The 26,137-nt window shown below is 46.0% G+C and overlaps 1 protein-coding gene across 2 annotated transcripts in view; it reads left to right on the top strand.

Annotated features, from left to right (window-relative positions):
- Positions 1-26,137, top strand: part of LOC147024470 (uncharacterized) — a 55,821-nt gene that overhangs the window by 8,894 nt on the left and 20,790 nt on the right. For both annotated transcript variants that reach the window (XM_085884428.1, XM_085884427.1), the window contains exon 3: positions 9,676-9,795. In XM_085884428.1, the coding sequence (XP_085740554.1) occupies positions 9,676-9,795 (120 nt within the window). The remainder of the gene's footprint in view (positions 1-9,675; positions 9,796-26,137) is intronic.

Below are 26,137 nucleotides of genomic sequence, written 5' to 3'. Positions count from 1 at the left end.
TCAAAAAGTTCCATTTTCAGCTCATCTGTCCACAGAACATTCTTCCAAACTTGAGACTGGTGGCAATGTTGTTCTTGGAGAGCAGTGGTTTCCTCTTTGCTATCTTCCCATGCACACCATTCTTGTTCAGTGTTTTCCTGATTGTGGACTCATGAACACTGACAGCCAATGCAAGAGAGGCCTACAGATCCTTGTACATTACCCTGGGGTTCTTTGTGACCTGATTATTGTGCACCTTGCTCCTGAAAAGAGTAACAATGGTGTTGAATTTTCTCCATTTGTACACCATCTCCCTGACAGTGGATTGGTGAAGCCCAACATCTTCAAAAATTGTCTTTTAACCCTTTACAGACTGATGAGCATCGACAACTCTTTTTCTGAGGTCCTCAGAAATCTTTTAATCGGGGCATGACATGCTTCCACAAACCGGTGTGGTGAAAGCCAGACTCTGGTGACGAACAAAGTTGATGTTTTTCATATCGGGCAGGGCCACCCAAACTCACTCGTGATTGTCATCCTGACAATCTTGTAGTTGCGTTTGGCGGCATTGCTTCCATTGGAAACTTATTTCAAATATTTCAGTTACATCAGTTGTTTTTCTTAAATCAATGGATTGTCATCCTGAATTGATTGAAACACCTGACTGTAATTACCCCCCTTAATTGAGCTGATTAACCTGGAGGTTAACATACTTTTTCTGATAAAGAAATTGAATGTTGAATCATTTTGCTCAATAAATAAATAAAAAAAGTCGCTTTCAAATTTTTTATTTATTAATGCACTGTATTTATTAATTTTTTTTTGTTTGTGCTATTTAATCTGATTATCTATCTATTATTCGGACTCGGATGAAGATCTGATCACATTTTAGGTCATTTATATACCCCCCCTCGACATCATCCTTTCTTTCCAAACCGTCTTTCCATTTTCTGTCATCACTTCATTTTCAACCCCCGCCCAACCATTCAGTTGTTTGCACAATATAAGGATTGCCCAAATCAGACTTCCAATAACTACCAATTGTTACCCTCACCGAAGGAGAGGGTATTGCATTAGGTCTGGTCGGTCGGTTGGTCTGTTTGTTTGTTTGTCCGCACAGAAGTTTCGTGTTTTTCTCCGCAACCGCTTGTCGGATTGAGACAAAATTTTCACCATTGGAATGTCTACTCATATAGAATGTTTTAATCATAATTAGGTCATGTGGTGTGGCAGCCAGTGTGACCACTCCTCATTTTCATAAATGCCAAGGTGAGCCAATGAAAAAAGCCAAGAATTCACAAGGTTTTGGAAAAGCGATGATAAAAGAAAACCTATAGAAAACAAAGATGCCAAGGTGAACAACGAATAGCCAAGATCTTGTGAAAAAGCCAAGGAGTGGTCACACTGGTGGCAGCCATGTTGGAAAAATGGAAAAATTTTGGACCTCTGTATCTCTAAAACTGCACCAAGGAAAACATTGAAACTTGGCACACAGCAAGAATTCCTCATGGGGAATGTGATTTTTTTTTATGACATAGGTGCCTTCGTTATGACGTCACAATTGCACATGTAGAATGCTATATCCGATCAGTATGAAAATTTTTGAGGGTCATCTTGGGATAAAATTGTCCACAATTGTTTTTTTTTTTGTTTTTTTTTAATATATATATATATATATATATATTTTTTTTATATATATATATATATATATATATATATATATATATATATATACACGTCATCGATCACGTGATTCGGCAGCCATATTGTTAAAAAAAAACCTAAATTTTTCTTCTCGGAAAAGGCTGAACTTTATCGAGGAAAAAGGTTTACACATGTGACCGCCTATCCATGAGGAACAAAATGTTCACACATTTGATGTCATCGGTCACATGGTTTGGTAGCCATATTATATTTACCCTAAAACATATAAAAAATATTCTTCTCCAGAATGGCTGGACAGATCGAGGGGAAACTTCACACAAATGTTCCCGAAGGCATGCATGTACAAGGTTGTTGAGCAATAATTGATGTCACATCGTTTGGCAGCCATATTGGATTGAAGAAAATATTAAATAATGTTTTCTCTGGAACAACTTAATAAATTGACATGAAACTTCACAATTGTGATCTATCAGTTATGGGGAATACATATTTTAACTTTCAACTTGATCGGACACATGGTCTGGCAGCCGGAATTATTTGATTTTTTTTGATGTTTTAAAAATTTATAATTTTTTTTATTATTATTTTTTTTTGAATAAGGCTCACTTGGCTGTGCCTGGATGGGTTTCAGGGTAGAATACCAGCAGCTGAAATGTGACTCCTATCCAGGTTCCTCCTGATGACTTCATCTTTTCTTTTTTGCTTGTTTGGGTTCCTTCTGATTACTCCAATGTAGGACTACCTATTTGGTGTTCCATTTGATCTGAATTTATTTTAATCCCATTCTGAAATCAATTTAAACTGTGTGTAATCCAAAAGGGTATGTGTGTGTTTGTGTGTGTGTTTTCATAAAGCACAATATTGTTACGAATTCGCGCCCGCCGGCGTGCGATCGGCCGCTTCCCACTAATAGCAACCGCGTCGCCCACCAGACGGACAATTCAGTCGTGACCCTCTTGGAACTACCGCCAAGGAGCTAGCCACGGGTGGGGGTTTAACCACACCACAACCCAGTCCGCATTCTACCCGCGCGAAATAGGGTGAATCGCCGAATGTCGATATACCTAAGTACCCGCGTGGGTAGCGTATCGAGGAGTTTTACCACGCCGCAGGTCGACTCCGGACACGAACCGCTTAAGCGGCTCGTTCCGTGCTGCAGGGTAACCGAGCAGAGTTATCGCCGACCTCGATGGTTCAGATTATTTATTTGGTGTCTACATCACTACCCACGTGATGCAAGATGGAACTTTCAAACAAAGGAAAGGAAGCAACGAAACTGGAAACAGTTCAACAAGCAAGTACTTTTATTTCACACACACAAGGCAAGCACGTATTCACAGCCATACAGTAAGAGCAAGCAAAAGAGTTATATTACCACCGAATAAAGCAATGTACAAGCACTTATTCAGGTTTACTTAAAAGACTGGTGCCACACACACATTTATACAAAAAGCAAATAAAAGCCACCCTGACAGGCAAGGGGGCAGACAGGTCCGTGGACCAAATGTATGTGGAACCTGGGTGAGCAGCCAGGTCCATGAGACCGAAGGGGTCTTACCCGCGCCCTCGTGGCGCGATGGCGGGCTAGCCGCAATGTCAACGTAACGTGCCTGACTCAGTGCCCCTGGCGTGGTCGGTGAGCTCCTTTCGGCCGTGCGTCGCGCAGGCACGTGTTGGTCGGTCGACACCACGGTTGAGGTGGGGAACGGACGGGGTTACCGGCGCTATCTCAGCGCGGATGGGGGAAATTGTTGATGCTCGGGGCGGAGAGAGAGGAATGGCGGACGCTCCGTCCCGCTAGCGGGGCCTTGGGACCGCACCGACTCCGGCGAACTCTCGCCCCTGAGCCCTCTTCCGCGCCCCTGCTTCACTCCGCGACTCGTCCCTCGACCCAGCAACGACAACCTCAACGACGACCTCGGTATTCACTCGATCAGTCCAGCCAGCACAGCACAGCTCAGCACAACCCAACACGCGTGAGTCGCCTTGTGCTCACGTATTTATAGACCGGGGGAGGAGCGTGTATGTAAATTCGCGGGTCAAAACTCGCTTGGAGGCGGGGCCACGCCACCCGGTGTTCAGCCATTGGTCGGGTAAAAAGGGGGCGTGAGCCTCTCCTGGTCCGACTTCCCTCCTAAAAGGAGTCCACATGCATCGCGCTTGGGGGCGGGGCCACACCGCCCGACCCTCGCCCATTGGACGGAGGAAAAGGGGCGTGAACCTCCCCTGATCCAATTTCCTCTCCCGTAAAGGCATCCATTTGTACTCGCGGCTCGATGCGTTCGGCAACAATCACCGAACGGGCCCTGGACAGCACGACGTTCGGTGTTGACAGGTGGTGTGGTGGAAGGTTGTGGAAGGAGAAAGGCGAAGGTGGTGGGAGGTTTGCTGTGGTGGTTTGGTTGTTGGCGGGCGTCGTTTGAGAATGGCGGTGAAGCGATGTTTGTGGGGTGGAGTTGTGGAGGTAAAGCGGCGAAGGTGGTGGTGTTTGAGTTGTTGGCGGTCTTATTGGTCCAAAATAACGATAGAGAAAGAAAAATGGCTCACTCAAAGCGTCGCAGCCCAGATGAATCATACATATTCCCTCTAAACAACGGGTGTCGACTAACTACACATGAACTTATCGATATATCTTACCTGAGGACCTTTCTGGTGTATTGAAAATTTCCACAGCCGTAACAATATGTTCTTTCTGCTAACATCTCTGTCTCTTTCTCTTTGTCCCATCCTTGCTCTACCCCCTCCCAATACAGTGCAGTACCCTCCTCCCGCATCTCCTGTCTGTGTGTCTGTCTCTCTGTCTCTTTGTCTGTGTCTCTGGACATGTCCGGATAGTGTTTGCATCCGGACGTGTCGTGGTATTTGTCTGGACGGGAGTTTGTCTCTGGGCTGTGTTTATAGTATGAGCGGTAGAAAATGGATTTCAGACATAATTTTGTTTCCATCTTCACTGTTATTCTATGCAGAATCATTTTGCTGAGACTATGAATCGTAATTAACGCTCCTACACACGTCTGCCTTCCCTTCCTCTCACTTCACACTGTCTTCCCTTCCCTCACCCTCCTTGCTCCCCCTCCCTTCTCTATCATTTCCCTCCATCTCTTCACTCTCCCCGCTCTCTCTTCCCACCCCTCTCTTTCTCCCTCCCCCCTTTAGTTTTACCGTCGACGAAGCGATGGTTGGTATTTGCTAGTAATGAATAATTAAATAAAACGTCGGGTCAGGTCTCCGATTAAAAGCGGGACGTCTTGGTACCCAGTCATCACTGCCAGCAGTTATAAAGTGTCAGTTCTAATTAGGTCTCTTATTAATTACGTAACACACCAGAACACAAATGCCACACAAAATGCACCACACAAAACTACACAAACACACCACACAAAACAAGTCCTGGCGAAGGTCTGCAATATCTGATTGCTCTTTTTCTTGTTTGTTTGGTTTGATCAGAAAATCCACTTATAAGTGCTGTGCTGTTTCTCATTTTGACTGACCATTGAATTCTTTGTTCGCAGACCATTGGGAATTTGAGAACTGTTTTGTAACTGAATCTGAGGATTTTAATTAGCACACAGAGACTGCTAATTGAACAAGTGGTAATTAAGATGTCTCAGGTTGCTGACATGTTGACTGTTGGGAATAGTTAATTATTGCTGGTTCAGAAATTTCTTTGATTTTAAACAGGGAATGAACATGTAGCCACTCTACTCGCTCTCAAGCTGCCGTCTGTCATTTTGTTTTGCCAGGTCGGGGATAGAAAGGCCCACAATATTTAGTTCACATCAAGTCCTTTATTTATTAAAATACATTTTGTCCCTTTTTTACCCCATTCGTGTGTGAAGTGGAAAGTAGGGTTAAGCAGCTTGTTCAGTCTGTGTGTCTGTGTCTACAGATGTCAGTCTATGATTGAGGAACTACTTTATTTCAATAGAATTTTATATTTTGAATACAGTAAACACTTAAATATCGGGGCTTTTGAACAATTGCGGTAAACCTATAGTTTTCCGATTTAGTCATTGTGGACTTGATTTCGCACAATCGCGGTTTATGAGCTGAGCTAAAATGGGTCATCGTTTGCGCCTGTCTGTACAATTACCCCCCCCCCCCCCATTTACGATTACGAGCCTTTTGTTGATTTTCGCACGCTGTTAATGGTGTGCAAATGTAAAACGATTGCCAAAATTAGTTGTGCCAAAAGGCAGAGAAAGGTTTTGATGATGTGCGACAAAATTGAGTTGTTCGGTAGGTTGGCTGGAGCCTGGAGGTCAAAGACTGATTTTTCCATTCTACTCTTATTTTTTTGTGAATTGTTGTTTGGCTAAGCCATGGTTTACTGTATGATGAAGCCTGGTGTTTGCTTAACGGTTAAGGTGGCTGGCTTAAGATCTTCGGGTCTTGAGTTGAAGCTCCTGTCGTGTTGTTAAATAACACCAGATGGGTTGACTCATCATGTCATTCTTCTGAGGTCTGCAAAATGAGCACCAGCTTACTGGTAACAGAGGCACAGGCACCCTTGCAGAAAATGATGCGACCGGCAGCCACAGGCTGAATATAAAAAAACAACAACTGCATGATGAAAGAAAGAAGAGCTATATCCTCATTATTAAATGATGAAGTTCCTTGATCTGATGAGCAGAGAGAGTTGCAGATTTTGGGGCAATTTCCTCGAGGCCAGAAGCAGATCACACACCTCGTGACAGTTTTCTTTTGGGGTGAGAGCAGTGTTGCAACAAGGAAGATTCATTTTGTTTAATAAAATACTCTGCTGTCCAATCTGACCAAACTGCTTACAACTGAAATCTGTAAAATGCCACTGTGACAGTGCAGGCTTGCGTTAAAACTTTTTGCAGTGCATACTGTCCAATTGGTGCTGGTCGGACAAATCGAAGTGTTCCTTCCACTGTTAATATTTTTGCTCAAATGCTTGTGTGATTAAGATGTTGGAATTCCTAGCAGGAGCATGATAAACTCCCGAGAGCAAAGGCCATCATGCATGCATTCATCCATCGATCCAATGCGCAGTCCTTGTTAACAGCAGGACAGGTGTTGCCAAAATGAAACTATCTTGTTGGTGAAGCCCACATTGGATGGATGAACGTTTCCCTTGGTTGATAGTATGTTGACTATTCATCACCATCTCTTTTCTTCAACATGTTGACTGTGGCCATTTAGTTTTTGCACCTAATGACCACACTGTTAATTGCTCTTCCATTGTGGCAACTCTTGGCATTATGCCTGGCATTGTGCTTGTTTGAGATACTTGCATGCACCGCACAAACTGTATGCGGTGGTTTACCTTGACTTTAACACCAATTGTCGTTGGTCACAGCTTTTATTAATTAATTTATTTATTCCTATGCTGTTTAAAAAAAAAAAAACTTGGGAATATTGTAATCTGCTTCATCCATCTCTGTCCGTCCGTTATGCTATCTCTTCCTAAACGGTTGGGCAGAAATTCACCAAACTTTAGTTATGATCACTACTTGACAAGAAGGTGTGAGAGTGATATCGTTTTTGGCCCCGACCCTTGGAGCAGGGTTAAAAGCTCCACTCCCCAAAAAATGCAATTGCAGGCTAATTTTTAAACTTTATTATTATTATTATTTTTTAAATGAAACTTTGTGTATGCAATCATCATTGGAGGGATGCATGAAAGTGTTGTAGATTTCAGAATCGGATCTGAGTAATGCACACAACATCCAAGTCCTCAGACAGTTATTTCCATAAATGCATGTTCAGAATAGACCCATCCCATTGTCTGGTGGGATTCTAACTCTTTGATGCATTGGAGAAGGGTAGAGAACAGGTTCCCTTCCTTTCTTAGGGGATAACCTTTTCCTCTTTATGACATGTTCATGATGTATGATTTTACGTCAGTTTTCATTTCTGCATGAGTGATATTCACCGTTCGTGATAAGATAGCCGTTGGCCCAACAGATACTCGTTCTATTCCCTTTCCTCAAGACACATTGGCTTGGAAATACATGATTTATCTACACATTATATTTTGGTTATCATTCTCACATTGGACTTACAGGACATTTGGGTCATTAATCACACCGCAAGCTTTTCCCGAACAGTTCATTCTGATGATCAAACATGGCTGTGGTCTCGGGTCGTTTACCTCCGGAACCCACCTTTTTCCATCGGTGATCAACACTCCGTTCAGCAGCTCTGTGGACGCTAACCGGCTCTTCTTCGTATCGGACTAAACAAAGAGTTGGTGATTGCCCGTTAACGTTCTGTAAGCACTTCATGTTTCTGCTCATTTGTTCCAGCAAATGGCTGCTTTCTGGCGTTCGTCCAACGCCCCGAACATGGCGTCATAATCCAGGCCTGTGTTAATTGGGAGTTGCATCTTGTTCGATGGTCGGGAGAGAATGAGTGTGAGAATGGATGGTTGGAGGTCTCGTGCAGGAATGTGCCAATAAGCAAGCTGGATTTGGCTGAAGTTGTGCTGGAGGCTCCACTCACACTGGTCGCTTATAAAAAGTCGGCAGAACCGCTGTAATGACAGTTGGTGAGAGATCCTGATGACATTAGCAATGGCGGTTGGTGAAAGTTGGACTGTTCCTGCTGGTTCTGCTCGGTCTGACTGGTTAAATGGCGTTCCTGGTTTCTGGGAATGACGACATGACTGATTGGTATTCGAGCCTGTTTGTGGGTAGGTGCACTGAAAGCTAAAGCGCTAACAGATGAGCCAAGCTGTGGAGAGCTCATTCAGAGGCAGACCAAGCCACGCTTACACATTTTGGGGTATTTTATATAGCGCATATCGACTTCTGCCCTTGTAAGCCGAGACCTAATTTCTTTTCCCCTTGAATGGTCTTATGGGTACCCATGTCTTGTGTTTAATTGTTAAGTAAGGCATAGTGATAAGCATCTGCTTCTTGTCCATTTTCTATAAATGATTGTTGAATTCTTTATTTGATTGAGATTATTTTGTTGATTGAACATTTGATTTTAATTCACCTATTTAATCGACAAGGAAATAAAAATTCCTTCAGTTCATTTTTTTATCTTGTTAATAATAATTCCTTGTTGACGTTTCAACCTGTCCACAATTATCATTTCCTTCCATTGATCCAGCATTGTCCGTCTGAACCGAGATAGACTGGGAGATGATAACTCCCAAACTAATTAACCTGTCATAGTCGGCATGCACCAGCGGTAAATGCTCGGCCGCATTACTTAAGATCTAATCAACGTAAGATTGGTGCGTCACCGAGGGCACGTTCCCCAGTCAGGAGGTCACGTGACGTTGAGTTTAACGGCAAATTATACGCTGGACACAAACTCGTGGTTAACTGATTGGCGTTCGTGGTTGTTAAGCATCCCACCGCACCACAAAGTTTATTGTGAACGGTGGCCCCATATCTGGTTCTTCGAGGAGAAGTGGGGATTAATCCCTTCGTAATTCACTCGGTACCCGTGGCCGTAACAATGTTACCTTTTTTTTGGGGGGGGGGGATTTTACCCCAGGTTCCTTCTGCAGGGAGTAAGCACTTTGAGTGCTTACTTCCTGCATGACTCATGCTTTGTTTCTACCTTGCTGAACCTATACTTGTCTGATTAACTTGGTCCTGCCATTTTATTATCGCCATTACAGGGGTCAAAATAAGATTTATTTATTTTATTCAGATTTGATATTAGGTCATTCCTGGTGGAACTTTATGGCATCTTTAAACTTTGCTTTCAGTGGGAAGCGTGGGGATTTGTGATGGTGTGTCATCGACTTTGCATAAGTTTCATTTCTGAGGCTCCAAGGATTTCAGGCCATTTCTGAATTTATTTCACTTTTTAATAAAGAGATTGAGTAATTTAACGTTGCTTTACTTTGGTGCAAACACTTAAGGGCACTTCCATTAATTTAATTTTCTTGCAGTTTCAAAAGTACTTGTTTCCTGGCTGCTGGTGCTTGTTAGATTTATTGTTACTTTCTATTTGTTTTGCGTTGAAAAACTTCTCCTTTATTTATTCCCCAACAATTGTATTAAAGGTGTATGCCTGTCTGATGTGATGCACTGTGTGCAGGTGAAGACTGCCATCCTTCATGCATTTTCTATTGGGTACCGCCTTATTGACTGTGCATCAATCTATGGAAATGAGGCTGAGATTGGAGAGGCATTACAGGAGGCATTGGGTCAAGGAAAGGTATGCTGGAAGATTAACTTGGGTGAAATTATGAAAGGCTTGATGAGTTGGGGGTTAAAAAAATAACAAAAAACTTAATGAGCTGTTGGAGATGGAGAGCATCAGATGGAAGTTATTTAATATAGTGAGGATTGGTGGTGGTGGGGGGGGGGGGTGAGGCAGGTGTGTGCTTATTTTTAATGCAACATCCACACACACACACACACAATGTATGTTTGAGTGCACTTGAAAATCGAATCATTGCATAATGCTTAATTTATTCAAGTGTATCACATCAAAGTTTTTTACTGGTTGCCATGGTTGCAGTTTGTTCAAAAGAAATGCCTTTGTTGACACTACCCTGCAGGTTAAATTGACTTTTGGTGGTGCTTTGTACTGTTAATAGTGGTCAACTCAAGTGTGGGTTGTATCTCTTCTAATCATTATTTGTGTTTGTAGTTGAGGGACGATACATGTTATTTCTGCAAACTCTTGATGGGACGTTAAGAAATAAGATGACGTGGCAGCTCGTGTCTCAAAGGGGAAGGTTTGTATACGTGTATATCATTTTTTGAAATAATGGTGTGTGTGTGTTTGTGCATTTGTACACGTGTGTGCGTTTGATCACGATTCGTGGACAAATTTGTGAAGTTTTCTTTTTTCAGTTTTGTTTCAAGCGCTCTTTTCAGCATCGTCACTGAGTGCCGGACAGCTTCCAACTGCAGTTCGTTTGTAGTAATATTCCGAGGAATGTTTTGTAAAATCTCCGTGAGGTTCTTCATCATTCCCATTACTCACTGGTACAATGTTGGTATTCTTCAGCTTCCAAGATCATTTCACTTCATTCTTGAGGTCTTTGTATTTGGTTATTTTCTTGATTTCTGCATTCTTTGTGCCAAAATCATTGGGGATTGACACCTCATTTCGCAATGCCGTCTTTTCTTTTTTTTGAACATTAGTATGATTTTCAGTCGCAATCCTTTGCTTTTACGTTCATGCTCGATGGGTTAATTTGGTCGTACATGAGCGTGACTTCCTTGTTTTAAATGATTGCTTTTGGTTCATGTTCCCATGAGTTTTCTGGAACTGGGAGATTTAATTTTTTGCAGATGTGCCAGTGGATTACGCTGCATACCTTGTCGTGCCTGTGTATGCGCAGTTGTTCTGACATGAGCTTTTTACATTCCAATAGGAGGTGACTCGTGCTCTTTCTACTTTGTGGAACCTATACCTGTCTGATTAACTTGGTCCTGCCATTTTAATAAAGCCATTGCTATAGTGTCCTTGGTCTTGGACATTTATTACGATTCGTTCTCTCTCCCAATTGAGCTGATTTCTTCTTAGCTATTCCGATGAACATTTTGTTTCTGCCAATTCTGTCCAAGTTTTTTTTTTTTTTTTTTCCTTTTTAGGTCATTTCTACCGAGATGACTGAATAAAGCCGGACCAAATATCCATACGTCCGTCCGTCAACAATTTTCTTTCCGATCTTGATGAAACTTAGTACGTGGGTAGAGGTCGATGAGTGTTGCACAACGATATAACTTTTGTCCGGGTTCAAGGTCAGGGTCAAGGTCACGAGGTCACAAGTTATAAAAATCGCCATTTTCAAAACCTATCTCGTCTGCCATTCTACAAGATATTCGGCAACTGTTTATTGATTATGATAGTAAAAAATATTATCTTGTATCTAACCGGACAGATTTTTGAATTTCCTTCCCGTTTGATCGTCACGTGATCTGGAAGATGGCCAAAAACGCCGATGCAATTCGTAAATAAGGAAGGAAGGAGAAATGAAATATAAATATAAAACACATTATTAGCCTTTTATATTGTTACGAATTCTGGCCTGCCCGGCGTGCGATCGGCCACGTAACTCGAATCGCGACCGCGTCGTCCACCGGAACGGACAATTCTGTCGTGACCCTCCCGGAACAACGCCAGGAGATAGTCACGGGTGGGTCTTTCGACCTCACCACAATCGTGCCAATTGGCCACCCGCGCAGGATAGGGTTGTTCGCCAAATTCGACCTACCTAAGTACCTGCGCGAGTAGTGAACTGGGCGATCGTACCTCGTCGCAGGCCGGCCTAGGACACAAACCGCTCAGCGATCCGTTCCGTGCTTCAGGGATAACCGAGCGGTGTTATCGCCAACCTCGATGGATATGATTCTATTTACTGGGTGCTTACACCCGTCTACCAATTCCTTCGGTGATGCAAGATGGCACTTTCAATGGGGAAAGAGATGACGAACGGGATACATTTCACATAAGGACATTTATTATAGCAAGCACATTATTACACACACAACACAAGCAAGAAATCATGCACCTATTTATAAGCAAGGCAAATCAAAATGAAACGGATACAGGCAAGAATGCAATGAAAGCAATACTATCGACTATAATTATTAGTAATTTACAGGCACTTACACAGGTCTACTTATAGGGACATGGTGCCACAGCAGTCATACAAAAGCAACGAAAAAACCCTCATAGGCAAGGGAGTAGACGGGGTTCGTAAACCTTTATGCCGTGGGCCGTGGATGACCGAATAGGCCCGTTAGACCGTGCTGGTTACCTGCCCCCTCGAGGGGCGATGGTCGGCGAGCCCTCTCCGGCACTCCTCTCGTGCACGCCTCGACCCGGGACCACTGCTTGCAACCTTCACGACTTGGCGCCCAGAGGGAGAGACGAGCCTTCGACGATCCAGAGCCCGACGAATCTAAACACGACGATCCAGAGCCCGAAGAGTCCAATCATAACGATCCAGGGCCCGAATAATCCAATCCCGACGATCCAGGGCGAAGAAAAGGAGAGCTCAAACATGACGTCCACCAAGAGAGAGGAAGAATCCAACACGATGATCCAGGCAGGAGAGAGGCCAAGCTCGCGCGCGGTCCGCCCTATATAACTCTGGGCTCTGCCCCTTCGCTCCACCCCCTTTTTGGCTCCGCCTCTCTTCTCGCCATTTCGAGAAGCTCCTCGAAAAGGGGGCGTCTCCTCCTCACGGCCGCCTCAGTCCCCGTATCCACCAATCGCCAGTGAGCTCTCGCAGCCTCTCCCGTCAGCCCCGGCGCCGCAAAAAAGTCGGGAAAACTCTCGCGCCGTTGTAGGCCTTTCACGGGGCCTTCGTTTGAAGTCCTCGGACGTTCCAAAATAACTATTGAACAGAAAAACGGCTATCTCAAAGAGTCGCAGCCCGATTAATCACATGAATTCCCTTTAAACAACGGTGGGGAAGTATCTGCACATAAACTTAGCGTCATAGCTGATCTAAGGACCCTTTATGATGTATTGCGAATTTCCACAGCCGTAACACTACCCCCTCCCTTTTTTACAGACTCGTCCCTAGTCGTCGAATTTTCGTGTGCCATCATGTGCAAGTTCTCCCCTAGTACGTTTTACCTTTGGATCCCTGAGTGCGACATTCAGTGTATTCGTGTCCCCAAAATAAATAACCTACGGGCTGAGTAACTAACGAAACAAACCCACTCATACAGACGACTAAAATAAATTGCCGGCGCTACGACAAACATGCAGGGGGCGCAACTCATGTACAATTTTACCCTTAACTTAACTTATAATTTTTACACTAAACCATGGCCCAGGACTGATGGACTCTGCGGGAAAAGAAAAGCAGGGAGCCAGGCTGCTCACACGCAGTCTCTGGCTAATAAACAATTGCAGGTGACAGGGAATGTGGCCGGCTGCTCAAGCGCAGTCCTTGGCCTTCCCCGTGAAATGAGCGCAGTGAACACAAGCGGTGCACGGGCTGCCAGTGCAGTCCCGTGTGCGGCTGCCTACAGGGAAGTCCCTGCAGAACGTGCGATGATCTGACTCGAGCAACAAAATGGTGCACGGGCTGCCAATGCAGTCCCGTGATGCGGCTGTCTACAGGGCAGTCCCTGCAGCACGCACGATGATCCTGGTGCACATGGTAATGAATGGGGGCAAATGCAAAACAGAAGGGTGAGCAGGCATGGGGTCAAGGCAGAGGCAGGCAGACAAGGCATGGCAAGGCAAGACAAGGCCGTTGTAGCAAAACGGGCCGGTGGTGAAGCTGACCGGCACAGGCCTTGTAGTAAACAGCTGGCAGATGAATGACCGGCACAGGCCTTGCAATAAAACAGCCGGCAGATGATCCGACCGGCACAGGCCTTGCAGTAAAAAACAGGCCGGCAGATGAAGCTGGCTGGCACAGGCCTTGCAGCGGTTCGTGGAGGGAGTGCGCTGGTGATGGCCACTCGGAAGGTGGGCTCGGACCTACCCTACTGTCTCCCTCCCAACCTATCGCCTTTGCCTGTCTCTGTCCATACCCACTCCCTTAATTTGCAAAAAATCCCCAATTTAGCCCTAACTTTTTTTTGTTTTATTTTTCTTTTTATTCCCCCTATAAATTCGTCTCCCGAACCCGCTTTATTGTCTTTGTCCGGCTAACCTATCCCTTCCTGGAGGGGAATAAGGGAGAGCTAGTGTCCTGTGTCGAGGCCCAATTCAAGCCTCAGAACCGCCTCCTTAGATTTTAGCGATCTCAACCTAAGGTGGGTCCAGCAGCCCGCAACGAGAGCGAGGGGATGGATGGTGTGGAGGGGTAGACTTCCTATCTACCCTAACATTTATTACTCCTAAACTACCCCGGGGCTTTTCAAAAGCGCCTCGCTTAAACTATCGGTTCTAAAAACCAAGATTCCCGTCACATGTGTTGGTGTCCTTGCAGTTTCGGGCCTCGCCCTCCAATTTTCCCTCGTGCCCTTGCATGGTTTCGTGGCTGGGACGCGTGGCTCCCTTGGCAGGAACTACCCTCTGCCGATTCTCCAACTATGGCACCCCCGGGCCCTGCAACTGTCTCCCAGCCTACCAGCTCCCTAAACACCGGGGAGTGCCTTCCCTGGCGACTCCCCTGAAACGCTCACGTGGCAGGCTGGCGCCCCGGGCCCCTTCCCTGGGTGCCCGTGCCCAATGCACTGCCCACGCGGCCAATGGCGCCCCGGGCCCCGCATCATGCGGGCCCACCCGTGCCCACTACACTGTCTCGGCTCCCACTGGACCCTTGGCCTACCGCAGCCGACTAGCCCGGTGCCCGAGGTACACACTAAGCGATACCATTCGTAGCCACGCTCCCAGCCCGTCAACAGGGCTCCTGCACCCCTCCAAATGGGTTTCGAGCCTACATTCGCACCAACAGCAAAACGACCTCCATTTTGTCAATTTGACTAACCACCAAACTCACTTTACACTTACCCCGGGGTCCCTTGGGTGGGAATCACTCCTCCCCCCAATCACTCATCGCACCATGCATTCCACATTCGCTCCATACACTCCGGCCCGCTGGCCTCACTCACTCACCAAGTACATTTTCCATTCTCTTCTCACACATTGCTGATCACTGCCATTCTTCTAGCTAAATTCCCTAACTACCTCGTGCTCCCTCGTCATCCCTCACAATATAGCACGTTCCATTTAACACTACGTAGCTAAGCTACGTCCCCTCTACACATCCAAAGTCCGTCACTGTCTCCAAATAATCATTTCCCATCTCTCATCCTAAATCTGAACTAAAATCCCTCCAACTTTTCCATTCCACGGGCCCCATGAGGACTTATCCCTGCCCCATGGAGCCGGTCTAGCTAAGCTAACCCTTCCCCCTAACTCGTGTCCTGTGCCCTGGTCAGGGGGGGGGGGGGTCTTCCACCCCTTGCCCGGGAATCCTGTTCACCTGAAGCGAGGCTTGCTTTTTTTTTTTAATGCGTGCACCAGCACGGCAACTCGCAACCTGTGCTCTTTTACTCCCCGTGACGTCATGGCAGATGCTCGCGCATCGCGCACCTTGTCCCTCCTTGGACGGTACCATCCGGCAGGGATTCTCCTTCTGCCGGATTCCAACTATGCGTGCAGCCATGACGTCACCCTCCACATCAAAAAACAAGCCTCACGTTTCGATGGGTTCCCCATGCGAACACATGTGCTCTGCTCTTCGGAGCTGCACAATTACGCTCGCCTGGAGAACCCATCCGGTCCAAATCCATATCCAGCCTACCTTCTGTCCGTCCGCGGGATCGGCTAATCCACCGCGTGCGTTTACGGACCGGGCTTCACTCCCGCAGGCGCGCACGTGGCGGCCTCGTGCGTCGCACAGCACGGACCGCGCGCGCTGCCGTGCAAACCCGGCACGGTTCCCAAAACATCTATGGCCGCTACTCGGCCTTTGTCCACCGTCGTCGTCGCACTCTCGCGCACAAACTTCCACGTGCCACGAGGCTAACACACCTCACCGGGACATTCACACCGGGACATGCGGTTGCATGTTCCCGCATGCCAGCCGCCATCTCCCTCACATACAGCGACCTCTCACACACAGCCGTTCACTCACGCATGCCCTTTCACTCGCACACGTGGTTCCACTCGCACACGGCCTTTCACTTGCACAGGGGGTTTCACTCGTACACACCTTTTCACTTACACACACCGTCTCTTCTGCACATCGTGCTTCATCCATACACGGTGTGCTGGGAGGCACGCACTTCGGCTCACTCGCTACCAGGCACACCATATTACTCGCACACGCGGTCCCTTTCACACACCGCTTTTCATCCACGGTATGCGCGCGCTGCAGCACACATTTCGCCACACTCGTGAACACACATTTCGACACAATCACACCGGGGATTTGTGTCACCACAAGGGGTTCCGGGGCCTTCACACCCCCCCCCCCAAGCTCCGTGTGCACCCGTCTACAGTACTCGCCCCCTCTACCTCGCAAAGCTCGACTGGACCCACCTGGTCGAGATCCGCCTCAAGGGAGCATAGCATCTCCCTCCATTCCTGAAGGAGGCTACCCGGCTGCTTGCACCGGGTCACGACACATTCCCCGAGCTCCCCCTCATCGTCCTCAAATACCTCCATGTGTGTGTGCTCGTCTTTCACCCCGTTTTTATTGTGTGGTCTCTCCTCTACTTTTTCTATCTCCCGCGTCTCTGTTATTTCTTCTAATTCCTGCGTCTCCCTTCGTGCCTCTGTTAATTCTATTTCCTTCGTCTTGTACAAGTTGCAGTCACCCCATTTAATTTTTCCCTCTGTGTCACCGTCACTTTCTTTGTCACCTGCACGAGTCTCGTCCTACACGTCTCCCAAATTACTTTGTCCTCCCCCGCTTCCATTGCGGGCCGGACAGCCGTTGCACTCCCTCCCAGCTTGTTCGTTCCAGCACGTGGCGCCGCCATTTTCACTCCACAGTCCGTGCTTCGTTGCACGCAATTGCGATTATGCCTGCCTGCAGGCCTCGCCCCACGCACTGCGTTTCACCCCGTTGTGTCTGCATATTCTCATCCATTTTTATTTATTTCTTTCTTTCATTTCGAGTTTGTTTCCATCCATTTTTTTTATTCATTTCTGTCATTTTTGCCAGCAACATTAACAATATCTGGCGCCGCATAATAGGAGTGTCGGTGATTTCGCCCCGATGGGCCATAGCTTCTATCATTTTTAAATCTATTACCCCCTGCTCCCTTTCACCTTGAAACCCCATTTCGCTTCTCGGAATAAATTTAAAGCCCGCAATTTAATGGGAACTGAGGGTCGCTCCACACACCCTTGGTCCGATTTCCGTTAATTTAGTTGGAGGCGGGATGGATTTGAATCCCACACTCCTGGCACCAGTGTTCCGAATTTCCGCCCGCCCGGCGTCCGAACGACCGTGTTAACTAATAGCAGCCGGTTCGCCCACCGAACGAGCAATTCAGTCGTGACTTTCTGGAACAACGCCAGAAACCAGTCACGGGTGGGTTTTTAATCCCACCACAGCCCAGTCCGTATTCTACCCGCGTGAAATAGGGTCAATCGCCGAATATCGATATACCTCAGTACCCGCGCGGGTAACCTACCGAGGGACCGTACCTCGGCGAAGGCCTGCTTGGACATGAACCGCTTAAGCGTTCCGTTCCGTTCTGGGATAACCAACCGGGTATTATGGCCAGACCTCGCCGGACCCGATTCTATTTATCGGTTATTTAAAAACCAACTAATATTCCACAATACAAGATGGCATTTCAATGGGGGAAAAATGACGTGACTAACGCGTTAACATTCACACAAGCACATTTATTTACTACACAGATGCACATATACAAACAATCATGCAGTCAATGGTGGAAGGGGACAAGACACGAGCAAGGTAAAAACACTACAACAGACTATAAGCAATTATCAATGTACAGTCACTTACACAGTTTTACTTCGCAAGACACGGCGCCACAACATTCGTTCAAAGAAAAGCAGGAAAGACCCCATCAAGGGCAATGGGGTCAGACTGGACCTCTTGGGTCTTTATGGCGTGGGACTTGGCAGACCGCACGAGTCCCCGAGACCGTTGCAGGTTACCTGCACCCTCGTGGTCACTGGCTTGGGCGACCCGCGATGCTCCTTCCGCACGGCGGCTAGCGTAGCCGCGATTGAGCCCAGGCCCTGCTCAGCGGCCAGCGAGCTCTCTCCGGCTCTCTCAACACGAGCGCGCGGTTTGCGCGACACAGCAGGTAAGGCTGCTCCTCCAGCTCGCGTCTCTTTCGCGACACCCGGACCTCCGCCGACTGGCTGCTCCCAGCTCCCCACTTGGACACGAGCCCCGATCTTCACCCAGCTCCGGCAGAAGCAGCCCAGGTCCTTCCGCGGCATCCAGCGGCCGCGACAACTCCAGCAACCACCGAGAGAGAGAGAACGAACGCCCGAGAGAGAGAGAGAACGAATGCTCCGTGCACCCTTTTTATTACTCATGCCCCGCCCTCCGCTCTCGCCCCGCCCTCCTTCCAGAACTAGCGGGAACCTTCCTGAACGAAGCGTTTTCCCACCAAATCGGGGCGCTCCCTCGCCGCTGTGGTTGTCTTCTTCCACACGCCGGACGGAATACACCGTGGTGGCGCCATTCGTCCGGGGGGGGGGGGAGGGGGTGGAACGGGAGCTGCCTGCTTTCCCTCGACGAAGGCCAGGCCTCGAGCAACCGTGTGCCGAGGTGGAAACGCGGTGGTGTGGTTATGAGGGTTGTGGTTAAGGTGATCAGGATGGCGTGGTTTGTTGAGAGGCACGTGTGGTTGTGGTGGTGGAAGGACGGTGGGTCTGAAGCGGTTGTTTGAGAGCGATGTTGGTGGTGGTGGTCCCAAAATAACGATGGTGAAAGAAAAACGGCTATCTCAAAGATCACCGCCCTGTGACACGAATAAATCCCATTAAATAACGGTGGGGAAATCTAACTGAACTAAGGACCTATATGGTGTTCTGCGAATTTCCACAGCCATAACAATATATATACAGTAGACTAGGCGTAAGTCGTCACCATCGGGACCGAGAAAAAAGTGACTACTTAGAAATGTGATGACTTGCGCGTCTGCGAACATTCAGGATGACTGTGGAGTGAAGGATGAAGTCGCACGTGGCCTGGACACGTATGTGTGAGAGCCGGCTATTGTACCAAAAGGAAAACACAATCCTCGGGGCATAGGTGGGGGCTCATTGGTGAGTTGGAAAGTGATCAAGCAAAGATGGAATTCATGAATCAGTTTATCAAAAGTAAAGATAATGAACAACTGTAAGACAACAACTTCGCCTGCTTATCACCATGATGGGATTGACCAACGAACCCCAGAGACGTTTCTGGCAGCATCTGCCAGAAAAGCCCAGTCTCATCGGCATTGTACACGTCCCGAGGCTGATACCTTTCCAAGATGTCTTTCAATTTGCCATCCTTCTAGTCGTGCACCACTGCCGAATCCACGCTGCCTGATTCGCCGCACTTCTTGACCTTGCCGATTCCCCACCTCACTTTGAATCTGTCTATCCAGTGCATTGGCAAGGTCTCGGCATCATCATGCCCGAGGTCCGCAGCGAATTTACGTGCCTTCAGCAGCAACATTTCACCGTCCAACCGAATATTTGGCTGAGCCGACATTTGCCGAAACCAGATGATGAGCGCGTCATCGACATCTTCAAAGGACACACATTTCACGCGTTTCACACTTACCACCGGCCTCGCGATCTTCTCCACTTGTCCAAACATCTTGCCCTTATTCTTCAAGATATCGTTCAATGTCTGCCGTTTGATGTCCAACTTCTCAGCTATGGCTGTTTTCTTCATCAGTGGGTTTGCCTCGCAAAACTGGATAATGTCGTATTTTTCTTGGTAGGTTTTAGTTGTAAGCTTACGCTTAGTCGCCATTGTCCTTCCTGCAGTGCGATCAATGTGTGTACGCAGTTATAAATAGCCTATCACTGGCGGGGTAAACCAATGAGCGAGCATCACGATTACATGAAATCGGGATTCTCACGAGGCAGCAGTTCCGTGTGACGAGTTAGGAGTGGTAATTTACTTGATATGAGTTTCCATTACGTGGGAACGGACAAAATCTGACGACTTAGACGAAGTGACGACTTAGAGATGACGACTTACAGAGGGATGACCCTTTATTCATAGGGACTTAACATGAGATAAATTCGGGACTTTTTGATTCTGCCGACTTAGGCGAAGTGATGAGTTACACGCTGCCGACTTCCGCCTAGTCTACTGTAATATATATATATATATATATATATATATATATATATATATATATATATATATATATATATATATATATATATATATATATATATATATATTTTCTGTTAACATCTGCGCGTAATTTGACGTATCTCCTCCAAAACTGCCAGACAGATTGTCGCCACTTTCGGCATGCGGATGCTCTGTGGTCTAATGAACAGCATGGGCTATGTGAGAACGTGCCAGATGCACAGGTTTGGGAATTTTGGGTGATTTTCTAAGTTTTACATTCGTTTGCATGGCGACGTGTGACGTCGCCGCTGAGAGGTGTTATTCCGTCATGACATCACCGGTCATTCGCTGATGTCATTACATCTCATCGACAGACCATCACTGCTGAGAGGCGTAATGCCACTCCTCGAAAACAGCGTCTGCAATGTAAAACCCTCTTTTGCACGTGCTGACTACCTCAGAAGGTGAATTTGACACAAAAAATGTAACAAGAAACATTGTATATAAAGTAAAAATTTATTTTTATCTATATATTACTGCTCCTGTTCAGTCAAGGGCTCAGCCTACATCATGTTAAACTTGCCCCATCAGACGCCAAGCTTCCAGTCACACTGCAGAGGATGAAATTTCCAGTCAGACTCGCATACTCGATGACCATAAACAAATCCCAGGGCCAAACATTTGGCAAACTCGGAATATCCCTCCCAGCCCCTGTGTTCTCCCATGGCCAACTATATGTTGCATTTTCACGTGCAAGAGGTTACTCCTATATATCTATCAAAGTGGACAATAATTACTCACAAGGACTATTCAGCAACAAGACACTCACCCAAAATGTCATCTTCAGGGAGGTCCTTGAGAAAACTAAGGACAGGTAACCATAGCGCATCACATCCCTAATGACACCCTCCCCAGCTTCCCATAACATCAACTATTATGCCTCATCCACCTTTTGTCACCCATTCAACTCAGTGCGGAGCACGGGTATATGCTAGTATTTATATTATGGGCCCAGACGGGGAATCAAACCCAGGTTTTCTGGCAAACAGCTCAGATGGCAGAGCACTGGTGAAATCTGGGTGACCCACTGGCTGAACTAATTTTTCCACATATATTTGTAATGTTGGTTCTATCCTGTTCATTTCTAATTATATTACGACACCCACTGTGGTGATTAATAGCAGACATGGATGTGTTCCCCCCACCCTCTCTTGAGCAGGCCCTCGCTGCTCCTATGGTTAGCAGTGAGTGCCCTGGAAGAAAACGGGGAAAGAGAGTGGCACTTGTATATGTGGAAGAATTACGTTGCTCAGCCAGTGGGTTACCTAGATAGCTCAGATGGAAGAGCACTGCTACAGTTTGCTGTAGGACCTGTGTTCGATTTTGGTCTGGGCCTGTAATTTTTCCACATATATTTATAATATGTTGGTCTGTCCTGTTCATTTCTAATTATATACATATTCATTCATTCATTCATTCATTCATTCATTCATTCATACATACATACATACATACATACATACATACACTACCAGTCAAAAGTTTGGACATACCGACTCATTCAAGTGTTTTTCTTTATTGGTTCACGAGCGCCAGCTCGAGTGACCACTATATTCGTTATATCTGTGTCTGTCTGTTGGGTGGTCGCTCGACTACCGTTATTCTCAGGTTTTCCGTCTGTATGTATGTAATGGACAGCTCTGGAGGCCAGAGGAGTCAACCAATTTTGAAGAAACTTGATTGGTAGGTTCATACCAGGATCTAGTTGTATGCTTTTGAGCACCGTTGCTATGGACGCCACCGTTTCCTAGCAACGGGACTTTGAAATTTTTGAAAAAATCCGAAAAATATTTTTATATATTTTTTTCGAAAATCAAAAATCGGCTTCTGTGCTTTGATTCGCACTATAATCAACCTCTTTGTCAAAAAATTTCAGCCCAATCCATAAAAAACTATGACTAGTATGCAATTTTATAGCAACCACCCATGTTGCCTACCAGCTTGTCTGTCTGTGTGTCTATCTGTCCAGAGCATAACTCCATGCACTTTGATCCGCTCTTGATGAAACTTGGTTATGTGTTCAATATCAATGTCTAGTTGTGTTTTCCTGGATGAGGGCATGCTACACCCATTGTGGGCGGAGCCACGCCCAAAAGATAGCCATTTTTAGGGGGTAGTCTGATTAAAAATCTATCTTCCCCTCGGGAATTGACTGATTGGAATGGGTTCTTTGGTATTTGATTAGCAAAATGAATTGTCTAAAACTTGTCGTTGTCCGATTTTTCATTTTCGTCCCAAGGTCAAGGTCACAAGGTCAAAAACTCAGAAAATTGCGAATTTTGACATAAAAATCATACGACCGCCCAAACTTTGACAGCTTGGATGACTATTTTTTTATGCATAATCTTGAGGTCATTCCCCACCTCAAGTCTTGAAACCATTTTGCTCTATCTCGAACACCTTGCCTGTGGACGCCCCCTTCAAGTTTGTTTTTACGCTGATTTCATCAAAGTATGGATAATCCGAGGAGTGCGAAATGCCATATAGCCTATATGACGTTATATTGTTCCTGGAATGTTCCAGAGGAAGTTTTGCACCAAAGGTCATAATCCTTGACCTTTGACCTTTAAAGGCCACAAAGGTCAAATTTTCAAAGTTGTGGGAATCGAACTAGGTTTTCGACCTTCGACGAACTAACTCCAATAAGCTCTCGCACGTATCCTATTTCCTTATTTTAATGTCCACAACATTGTTTTGTGACCTTTAAAGATTATGCAAAGGTCAAATTTTGAAAGTTGTTGAACGAAACAGGGTTTTCGACATTTTGCAGCTGTTTATTGAAGGCCACTATAATGAATTCTAACTTGGTAAAAAATTATCACATTGTCTCATACTTGACTTCTGAAACAATCTACATCGTCAAATACTGTTCGTGAACCATTGTCATCTTTAGACTTGTTTTTACTATTTTCTACATTGTAAAATAACAGTGAAGACATCAAAACTATGAAATAACACATATGGAATTATGTAGTCACCAAAAAAAAGTGTTAAACAAATCAAAATATATTTTAGATTCTTTAAAGTAGCAACCCTTTGCCTTAATGACAGCTTTTCACACTCTTGGCATTCTCTCAACTAGCTTCATGAGGTTGTCACCTGGAATGCTTTTCCAACACTCTTGACTGAGTTCTCACATATGCTGAGCACTTGTTGGCTGCCTTTCCTTCACTCTGCGGTCCAACTCATCCCAAACCATCTCAATTGGGTTTCGGTCAGGTAATTGTGGAGGCTCGGTTATCTGATGCAGCATTCCATTACTCTCCTTGGTCAAATAACCCTTGCACAGCCTGGAGGTGTTTTGAGTCATTGTCCTGTTGAAAATCAAACGATGGTCCCACTAAGCGCAAACTCGATGGGATGGTGTATCGCTGCAGAATGCTGTGGTAGCCTTCTTGTCTTATAGTAATGATGGACTGACATTTCTCTTTACTTCTTTGAGTTGTTCTTGTCATAATATGGACTACTCCAGTTAGACACAATAATGGTCTTTCAACAAATAGGGCTATTTACTGTATACCAAGCCTACCTTTTCACAACGCAACTGATTGGCTCAAACGCATTAAAAAGGCAAGAAATTCCACAAATTAACTTTTAACAAGGCACACCTGTTTATAGAAAAGCATTCCAGGTGACTAACTCGTGAAACTGGTTGAGAGAATGCCAAGAGAGTGCAAAGCTGTCATCAAAGCAAAAGGGTTGCTACTTTGAAGAATCCAAAATATAAAATATATTTTGATTTGTTTAACACTTTTTTTTGGTGACTTCATAATTCCATATGTGTTATTTCATAGTTTTGATGTCTTCACTATTATTCTAGAATGTAGAAAATGGTAAAAAATAAAGGAAAACCCTTGAATGAGTTGGTGTCCAAACTTTTGACTGGTACTGTATATCCTTTGAGAAATGAAAACGATCGCATCACGTTGTTTGGTCATATCAATATTTAGCGTTTGGTAAACATGAAATCGACACGAGAATGTCAATGCGTTTGCAGGACATTTCTCCAGAGGCTCGAAGAGGGTGCAGTCAAAAGTCGATTTTCAGCTCGTTATCTGGTGTGACCACCATTTGTTTTGACGTTGACACGACAGCGCCTCATTGAGGACACAAGGTGGTTGAAAAAGTTTTGAGAGATGTCATTTCATACCTGTACAAAGGCCTGCTGCAGTTGAGCCAACCTCACCTGCTGCTTTTGAAAACTGCACAATTCATTGTCATTCCATTTCATACGACACATGCTCTATGGGTGAAAGATAAGGTGAAACAGCTGGCCAGGAAAGTGGGGGAGTGTTATATTGTGCGATGAAGTCTGTGACCACTCGAGCGATGTGAAGGCGTGCGTTATCCTGTTGTAGTGTGATATGACATCCATGAGCAGGAATGGGAGGACGTGATGATTGAGAACTTTGTCACGGTACTGAACACCTGTCAAATTGCCATCAATGTGATGCCTCCCCATACCATCATGCTGCCATTGACGAATGTTGCATGACACATGTGTCAGCGTAACGTTCCCCTTCCCATCGATAAACATGACAACGGCCATCACCACTGTCAGGATTTAACATCGACTCGTCTGGCAAGAGGATAGCACCCCAATCTCCTCTCCTACACCTAGGTAGGCACGCATGTTGATGACTTGGCAACAAAATTCGAAATACTGCTGCTTGTCGTGGTCAGATGTTATGCTCACGTCACTGAATGCGGCCAATTCTGGCTGATTGGTCACAAGCCAGGGATGTTGCGAGCTGTCAAACTTGCTGTCTGGAACTGAATCCAGATGTGATTATCCTGCCGACGTGACTTCACATGTGGTCACCCAGAACGTGGATGGTCTCTGTTGCCAGTTTGTTGATAACGTCTCCAGTGTTACTGTACTGCATTCTGATGAACACCAAAATGCCTAGCCACAACTTTTTGTGGCATTCCTGTCTCAAGCATACCAATAACACGCAGGCATTCATTTTCAGAAGGGCATAGCATCACATTTAGACGTCAATAAAAATGTTTTTCACAGAATCGTGTTGCATTCTAATTTGCTTATTACCACATGTAGCACTGCCACGTGAGTCGGTACACGTTCATGTGCAAATTCCAGATATTCACGGGTAAGCTGGGTAACATGTCAAGGCACATGCTGGCTGGGGCATTTCATGTCAAGTGTACACACCCTCCCGACACTAATACCTCATTCTCTCCCCATATGTTAGTCATTTATTCACTTGGGTGAAAAAACTAAAAATACCAACTTTTAGACCTGTGGGCTCATCGGGGCCCATTTTAGGGGCCCCCCAAATTTGGGTGCCCCCAGCTGCCCCACAATCTTCCAGAGGCCATATCAGAGGTTGTAGTGGTCCGATTTGGCTGATCTTGGTATCAAAATGCTCGTAAAAGCGAGATCTTTCCAATCGCGTCAAGTAAAATGACTCCAAAACAGTAATTCAAAAAGTTAAAGTTTGGGGCGCCCTTTGACCTTGGGCCCCCGCTCCCCAGCCAAACCGATGGTCCCGATTTTTCGTATGAGAATATCCCTTCATATTGTTACGAATGTGCGAGTGACCGCGTAACTCTAATAGCAGCTGCCTCGCCCACCGGAACGGACAATTCAGTCATGACCCTCTCATAACAACTCCGGGAGCAAGCCACGGGTGGGGGTTTAACCTCACCACAACCCAGTCCGCATTCTACCTGTGCTAAATAGGGTGAATCGCCGAATGTTGATATACCTCAGTACCTGTGCGAGTAGCGTACCGAGGAGTTGTA

Source organism: Eptatretus burgeri, chromosome 6 (assembly GCF_056783735.1).
Source record: "Eptatretus burgeri isolate ZD-2024b chromosome 6, Ebu_testis_v1, whole genome shotgun sequence".
Lineage (NCBI taxonomy): Eukaryota > Metazoa > Chordata > Myxini > Myxiniformes > Myxinidae > Eptatretus > Eptatretus burgeri.
Note: the sequence above shows the minus strand (reverse complement) of the source record. Positions and strands in the feature narration are given on the sequence as shown.